Source organism: Electrona antarctica (genome assembly GCF_951216825.1).
Source record: "Electrona antarctica genome assembly, chromosome: 8".
Taxonomy (NCBI): domain Eukaryota; kingdom Metazoa; phylum Chordata; class Actinopteri; order Myctophiformes; family Myctophidae; genus Electrona; species Electrona antarctica.
Genome location: NC_136789.1, coordinates 53325648 through 53334269, shown reverse-complemented (window position 1 = coordinate 53334269; position 8622 = coordinate 53325648). Strand labels below are relative to the sequence as shown.

General features: G+C 44.3%; 1 protein-coding gene across 1 annotated transcript in view; it reads right to left on the bottom strand.

The window, feature by feature from the left end:
- Positions 1-826: 826 nt before the first annotated feature.
- Positions 827-8622, bottom strand: part of LOC306927453 (voltage-gated potassium channel subunit beta-2-like) — a gene marked incomplete at both ends in the record, with an annotated part of 159434 nt that continues 151638 nt past the window's right edge. Inside the window, 2 exon segments of the mRNA XM_079507204.1 lie at positions 827-916; positions 7707-7795. Coding sequence (XP_079363330.1) covers positions 827-916; positions 7707-7795 — 179 coding nt within the window.

Below are 8622 nucleotides of genomic sequence, written 5' to 3'. Positions count from 1 at the left end.
TGAGTTTGTTTTGGATTCCGTTCAGAAACCCTCCACCACTCCAAGAAAACAGCTTCACAACACTATATTTACTTTAATATGTTAATACTTTTCCGTGTCCCGATTGAACTCTCTCTCTATATCTGACTGTCTCTCTCTCTCTTGTTGGGAGCCAAGCATCGACGTACAGCGTAGAATGGCAGTTCAGCTACGGGGGGGGGGGGGGGGTCGTATTTCCAGCGACCTTTCGCACAGTTCGAGGCATCGCTCTTTCCTCCGTGTGGAACGTCTTCTCTTCTTCGCCCCCCCGAGACGAAGCCGAAGCGATGAGATATAGGGTCCATTCGACCTCTTCAATGTCTTTTAATGTCTCTCTCTTTGTCTATCAAACTTAAGTGATGAGATATAGGGTCCATTCGACCCCTTCAATGTCTTTTAATGTCCCCCTCTGGCTCAAACTCTGTGGGTCGATCCCTGGTGCTTTGTTATGCGTTGGCCTCCCCTGTCTCTAGCATAGAAGTATTTTAGTCTGTGGAACTATCGATTCGGCAGTGAGTAAATATAATATGACCTAATCTGGCTTTGTGTTGCTTTTTTTTCCTCTTCTGTTTTGCACAATGAAAGATTTGCTTTGTTGATAATATTATTATTATTTTCCATACATGATACGATGTATAATATGCGCAACATGGGATATGCGCACATATATAGGACATGCAAGTTTTCGAGTACACAGCTGAGCGAAAAAAAGCGATGTTTCCCCGTCGTCGTCATCATCGTTTTCTGTCTTTTTTGTTATGTTCTTCTTTGTGGTTTCTTCTCTCGTCATGTGTGTTTTTTCCTGTCTTCATGCGCGGGACTCTTTCTTGGAGTGCGGCTTGTTTCCCAGCAGGGCGTCGATCTCGGTCACAGTTTGCGGAGTCATTTGGGACAGAATCTGCAAAACATTCAAAGAAAAAGAGAAAGGACAGGTGTTAAGGAATTGAGAAAAAGGGCTTGCGTATCAGCAATGGTTTTCAGTGGAGTGCTAAACCAAGTCCAGTATACATATAGTTATAGTATATACAAAAAATAGGAATTTTAAAACTATTCCAAAAAGGTAGCACATCCAAAAATGTAACAAATGGCGGACAAAGTACTGACATTTCCATCTCTTAACACCCCAATCGCCCAGGACGAAGTTCACCGTCCTTTCTATTAGTAACACCCAGCGCCCAGGACGAAGTTTTATCCAAAAGATGAAGTTTATTGATATGAACACTGATCGCATCGCTCCACAGCCTAGGAGCGCCTGTTGCACAATACTCGATACTCGAAAATGTTCCCCCCCTGTTTAGCCGACGAGAACGAAAATCTTAAAACGTTAATAAATGGTGCATTTATATAGCGCCTTTATCCAAGGCGCTTTACATAGATTGTGCATTACATTCACCCATTCACACACACATTCATACACCGATTGCGGCGGAAGCCATGCAAGGTACCAACCAGCACATCAGGAGCAATTTGGGGTTCAGTGTCTTGCCCAAGGACACTTCGACATGTAGCCAGGAGGAGCCGGGATTCGAACCGCCGACCCATGGATCATTGGACGACCTGCTCTACCTCTTGAGCCACAGTCGCCCTCGTTAATAACTCGTTAATAACTCTTGATCTAAATCATCCCGTCCAATTCTAAGAAAAGATCCTGTGTTAGACGGCCCACCACGGTTCCGTCGCTAGTCGCGATAGAACTAATAAAACCTCCCGTTGTCGTCGATCGGCTCTAGAGTGTTTTGGCTACATTTAGCTGCTACATCCACATCCGGGATAACATCCGGTCCGTCGGGAAAAGTGCTCCGCTGCTATAAATCGCTGGGCGCTATGATTGAATGGATTAAATAACCCCGGGCGATCGGAGTGTTAATTGGCACACACCAAAAACGAACACTTGGCGTTCCTTTTTTTTTGTGTGCCAATAAAGAAACAAGAAATAAAGAAATGGAAATGTGAGTACTTTGTCCATTGTCCGCCATTTATATCTTTTTTTGTCTACCTTTTTGGAATTGTTTAACCCATTTTGGTGTTAGCATTATGTTATGCTTTAGCTATTGAAAAATAGCAGATCTGCAAGCTCATAGTGCTTGTAGATCTGCTATTTTTGAAAAATCGAAGAACGACTGACATAGAAACGTAGCTTTTTCAGAAAACTGTCAGGATGTAGAAGACATTTTTAGAATCTGATTTTTTTTTCCCGTTTTTTAAATTATTTATTTAGCATGTAGTACAAAAGATAGACAATACATATCAAAAAACAAAAATACAATGCACGGAAAGGAAGAAGCCAGCTGGCTTATTTGGAATCCTTTCCTGTATGAGGTCAATTGATTTAAAACAGATTAAAAGTTCAATTAAGAACAATACAAAAGTCTAACAGGCAAAGGGGGGCAGATGTGCAATAAAGAAATAAAATCTCAGGTCAAAATGGGTTAAAATCCTATTTCTTGATGTTAGTGTTAGGTGTTCACTGTGGAACTCACTCACAACTGACTCACATCAGAGCTCCCCCCCCCCACCCTCTCCATCCATGGTGGTCTTGCAACGCTGTGTTCACAGTGTCGACCTGTCATGAACATGAAGCTGCCTAGAGCGAAACCTTTTTTCTGTCGAAAATGAAAGACTTTTCATCCTCCACCCCCGACAGCGATACTAGGGCACATCACAGCTATCACACCCTCCTGGATCCAGGCGCACAAAGCTCCTTTTTGTAACACATTTAGGCCTGACGTAAAAAAAAAAAAGTCTTATAAATCCTGACAGTTTTCTGAAAAAAAAACATGTTTCTATGTCAGTCGTTCTCAAACATTTTCATGTCAAGGACCCCCAAGATTGTTATGTAATCGGCCGCCGACCCCCATCTGAAAATATGTTGTTCCAGGAACCCCCAAGATTTGCGCCACATTTTCACGATTTAAAAAAAATAGCAGACCTACAAGCTCGTAGCGCGACACTTGGTGCCGCGCCATGAGCTTGTAGATCTGCTATTTTTCAGTAGCTAAAGCATAACATAATGCTTAAAACACCAAAAGGAGTTCCCGTCGAGAATGGGCTAAAAGCTTATACTTCAGGCTATAAGCAAGAGGCGATTTGAAGACTTGCTGCAGATATAGGGATGAGCCCAGCAATCTCTGAGACACAATTCTTTGTGATTGTTAGAGTTGTTAAGAGTTCTACTACTATTCTCCGCTTTTGAAAGTCTGGCCCCCATAAAAAAAGAAAGCTCCCTGACCATCGCCTTTCAAAGGCGGACGCCTTTTGCGCTACACATGTGTGATCACTACAACGTGCTTTACAGAACAGAACATGGTAAAAAAGAAAGAAAAGAACATCAAGATAAACCATAAAACGGCTAAAGTAAAATCAGAAGATAAAATAACATTAATTAAAACAGCAATAAGAGAGATTAAAATCAAATTAAAACTGGCACAAGAGGCCAAATACGAAAAGAAAAGGGACTTGACATGAAAGCATGTTTTCGTAAGAAGGCACTGATATCGCTAGCTAGCTCAGGCTGGGCATTAAGGGCGGGAACCCCTTTTGGTGTTGTAAGCATTATGTTATACTTTAGCTATTGAAAAATAGCAGATCTACAAGCTCACCGAGTGCCGTCACACGAGCTTGTAGGTCTGCTATTTTTGAAAAATCGTGAAAATGTGGCGCACGCAAGTATATATTCTTTCAGAGCGAACGTTTTTAAGTCAAATCTTTGCTTCTGGTGAGGTCCCTGGAACAACATATTTTCAAATGGGGGTCGGCGGCCAAATACATTTTTGGGGTCCTTGACGTGAAATAGTTTGAGAACGACTGACATAGAAACATAGGTTTTTCAGAAAACTCTCATTTGTAGAATCGTCCTCAGGTCTAAATGGCATTCAAATCTGTACCAAAGGCCGGAACCGCAACAGCCTGATCACCCTGAGAGTTACGCTGAGGCGAGTATTAGTTGAACTTGAGGCCATATTCATACTCCACTTTTAGGTCATAAGGTGACCACCGAAAAACAGTGATTAGTAAAAACAGAGATATGTGTTTGGGTGAGCGGCGAGTTAAATGCTTATCACCTTGGCATGATGTCACGTTGTAGTTTTCGACGCGCATTCGTTGGTCGGTACAGAACAAAGAACGTTTGTTGAAGAGTCTGAGCAATTATGTTTTAGTTTATTTTATGCCAGTGTTAATTTTTAGTTGGCTAAGACTAGATAGTTTAAGTAGCCTAGGCAGGCCTAAAGTTCAATGGATTGTTCAAATAATTTGCTACTAAAAGTAACACTAAAGGTGGCCTTACACTAGCCGATATCTTTCAATATGAAATCTGATAGCACCACACACTACAGGATAATCGGAGCGGGGCAGAGCAAATATCAAACATTCTTGATGTTGATCGGGCCGATCCCGATCGCGCTTTGAGCGGCCCCGAGCAGATCGATTGAGTCGGGCACCCCCCGAGCGTCAAAAAATGCCCGATTATCGGCTAGTGTAAGGCCACCTTTAGACTAAGTTGCTAAAATACTTTTAGTCTTACTAGAATTACTAAAATTACTAGGTTTAGTTTTCTGGTTTAGGTTTAGGTTTATTCTAAGTGGGGAACAAAGAACCTTGTTTGCATGGTGGGGAACATAGAACCTGGGGAACATAGAACCTGGGGAACATAGAACCTGGGGAACATAGAACCTGGGGAACATAGGTACGCTCCCCATTTGGGTCTGAATGTCCCGCACTATTGTGGGATGACTGGTCAAACAGCAGATACCTGCAGGGCTCGCGGGAAAAAAATGAAAATGTCCCCCCGCCCATTTAAACATGTCCCCGCACTTTTTGAGCGCTTTGACGGTGCCACTGAACACAGACATTAGTGGCTGGTTAAGACACACGCGTGGCTCCCGATATGGGTTGCCGGTTAAGACATATGCGTGGCTGGTTAAGAGTTAAGACACATGCGTGGCTCCCGACATGGGTTGCCGGTTAAGACGTATGCGTGGCTGGTTAAGAGTTAAGACACATGCGTTGCTCCCGACATGGGTTGCCGGTTAAGACGTGTGCGTGGCTGGTTAAGAGTTAAGACACATGCGTGGCTCCTGACATGGGTTGCCGGTTAAGACATATGCGTGGCTGGTTAAGAGTTAAGAAGACTCATCGGTGGCTCCCGACATGTGTTGCCGCCGGTTAACCCATTTAGACCTGAGAACAGATTCTACAAATGTCTTCTAAAACATGACAGTTTTCTTGAAAAACCCTATGTTTCTATATCAGTGGTTCTCAGCACATTTTCATGTCAATGACCCCCAAAAATAGTAATAGTAAAAGTAATTGGCCTCCGTCCCCCATCTGAAAATATGTTGTTCCAGGGACCCCCCCAGAAGCAAAGACTTGACTTAAAAACGTTCGAAAGAATATATATTCAAAGATTTGCGCCACATTTTCACGATTTTTCAAAAATAGCAGACCTACAAGCCCGTAGCGCGCCACTCGGTGAGCTTGTAGATCTGCTATTTTTCAATAGCTAAAGTATAACATAATGCTTAAAACACCAAAAAGGGTTCCCTGCCCAGAATGGGTTAAGACACACGCGTGGCTTCCCTGTGAGGTCAGCGTGTCGGACCAATGCCTGTCGGACCAAACACATGCACCCGTATAGTTTTAGGCTTCCCTGTGAGGTCAGCGTGTCGGACCAATGCCTGTCGGACCAAACGCATGCACGCGTAGTTTTTAGGCGGTCACCTTATCGCCCTAAAACTGGAGTATGAATAGGCTTTTTGAGGAACAAAGAGAGGATCTAACCGGCTTATCTAAAATGTCACTGTCTGGGGAGCCTGTCTGTCTGGGGAGCCTGTCTGTCTGGGGAGCCTGTCTGTCTGGGGAGCCTGTCTGTCTGGGGAGCCTGTCTGTCTGGGGAGCCTGTCTGTCTGGGGAGCCTGTCTGTCCTAGCAGGGCTTTTTAACTCTTAGCCTGCCGCCATTAATTAATCCCTCGATTGTGTATTGCCATGGTTTAATCACGCGTGACACTTACTTTGAAGAGCCAAATATCCGTATCGCATTTTACTATGAAACCATTCCGTGTGTGTTGACGAAGCTGGTGCTCGTTCTCTCGGTCGGTGGTGGAAAAAGTGGACCGCGAGTATCACAGCGCCTGCTACAGGCCGTTGAAAACGCTTGTCTGGGACAAAGCGTCCTCTGCAATGTCGCTTCTGTGAGATAAAGCCGTCTGAAAACAGAGCCGGCAATGTTAGTGGATGCGCGCGCATTTTCAAAATGGCCGCGCCCATTGTGTCAGAAGCATAACAAAGCTAACGGACGGTAGATTTCGATACGATCGTATTAAAACATGCATTAATGAATACATCGCTGTTAAAACGGCTTTTCCGTTTGTGGCAGGCTACAAGATTCTACGTGTTAATATTCCTATGTTCCTGGCGGGTAAACGATTAAAAGTCATCCGGAAAAAAATCTTTAAATAATTTTGTCAAACTTAACAGATAACAAGTGGAGACTGGAGCTGGGTGTGATATAATAGGGTGCGTGGCGTTTCTTAGAATTGCAAGGCGCCAAATACGCCTTAAGAAAAATACACTTGAGATATGATTTCAGAAGTGATTCAGATTTTGCATTTTAGCACCTCCTCCTAGGCTTTCCTATGCCCAATCTGAGCAGCTTAACTGTACCAAAGCCCAGGCCAGGCGGCCACTATGCCTCTAAAGTTATGATGAGGAGATTTAAGGAATATACCAAAGAGGGTCCTATCTATAACATAGGGGGACCTAGATTATCTCTAATGTAACTGCATGGGAAGCCTGGCTGTCCTTGAAGGGCTTTAAAAGTCAAATGAGAAGAGAGATAAAAATAGAGATTTAAAAAAATCACACCTGTGTGAAGTTCTTATCATCGTACTGGACACTATGACGTAAAACTCTCCATTCATTGTCAACAGGAATTTATTGTTTGTGTAGGACAAAAAAAGACGATTTGCTCGTCTACATACAGTATGATGTAAATTCTCAATTCATTGTCAATGGAAATGTAATGTATGTGTAGGACAAAAATAGCCGATTTGCTCGTCCACATAATATGTGGCCAAATTTGACTGAGGGACTGAATTTGGATTTTTTTATTTTTTTATTTATTTTTCATGTCATATGAAAGTAGGGAATCATACGGGTAGCTTCAAATTGACGTATTGGTTGTTCAGTTTGACCCACCAGTTTTGGAGATATATGGCTTGTAGAGTAATGTCTTTTTTCAGTAACGAGTAGTATAACGAATTACTCTGCAGAAATAGTAATATAATAACTATTTACTCCGCCAAAACACGCTGCGTTTCTCCTTACTTTTACAAATGAGCGTCATTTGTTTTTGTTCATGCGTTCAGTTATGCACTAGATGGTTGCTGCATGGCATGCAACAATAGACCAGATCTACAAGCTATCAACGGGTAAAAAACACTCTAAAGCCTAAATACAAAGGGAAGACATCATTGCACATAAACAACCACACCAAGGGGTCTAATGAAGTATACTATAAACACCTCATAAACACATGAGAAACTGGAAAAAATACAAAAATGCGTCATGGCACTCCATCTTTAAAGAGAGGTAAAACATGTCATAGGATGAGAGAATGATGTAATGATGGTGCTAGAAGGTAGAACGTGGTAGGATGAGTTAATGAGGTAACAGGATGTTGGTGTAGTACCTGCAGGGCTCCCAGGTTCTCCACCAGCTGCTCCGTGGTGGACACTCCCAGCAGGACGCTGCTCACCCCCTCACTGCGCAGGCACCAGGCTGGGCGAGAGACATTAGAGAGACATGGAGAGAGAAGGGAAAAGAAGGGGGGAGAGAGAGATAGAGAGATTGAGCAGCCACAGGGGGTGTGGAGAGACATGTACACAGAGAGAGAGAGATAGAGAGAGAGAGAGAAGCCACAGGGGGGTGGAGAGACATGTACACATAGAGAGAGAGAGAGAGAGAGAGAGAAGCCACAGGGGGGGTGGAGACGCATGTACAGAGAGAGAGAGAGAAGCCACAGGGGGGTGGAGAGACATGTACAGAGAGAGAGAGAAGCCACAGGGGGGTGGAGAGACATGTACAGAGAGAGAGAGAGAGAAGCCACAGGGGGGTGGAGAGACATGTACAGAGAGAGAGAGAGAGAGAGAGAAGCCACAGGGGGGGTGGAGACGCATGTACAGAGAGAGAGAGAGAGAGAGAAGCCACAGGGGGGTGGAGAGACATGTACAGAGAGAGAGAGAAGCCACAGGGGGGGTGGAGACGCATGTACAGAGAGAGAGAGAGAGAGAGAGAAGCCACAGGGGGGGGGGGGTGGAGACGCATGTACAGAGAGAGAGAGAGAGAGAGAAGCCACAGGGGGGTGGAGAGACATGTACAGAGAGAGAGAGAGAGAGAGAGAGAGAAGCCACAGGGGGGGTGGAGACGCATGTACAGAGAGAGAGAGAGAGAGAAGCCACAGGGGGGTGGAGAGACATGTACAGAGAGAGAGAAGCCACAGGGGGGGTGGAGACGCATGTACAGAGAGAGAGAGAGAGAGTGAGAGAAGCCACAGGGGGGGTGGAGACGCATGTACAGAGAGAGAGAGAGAGAGAGAAGCCACAGGG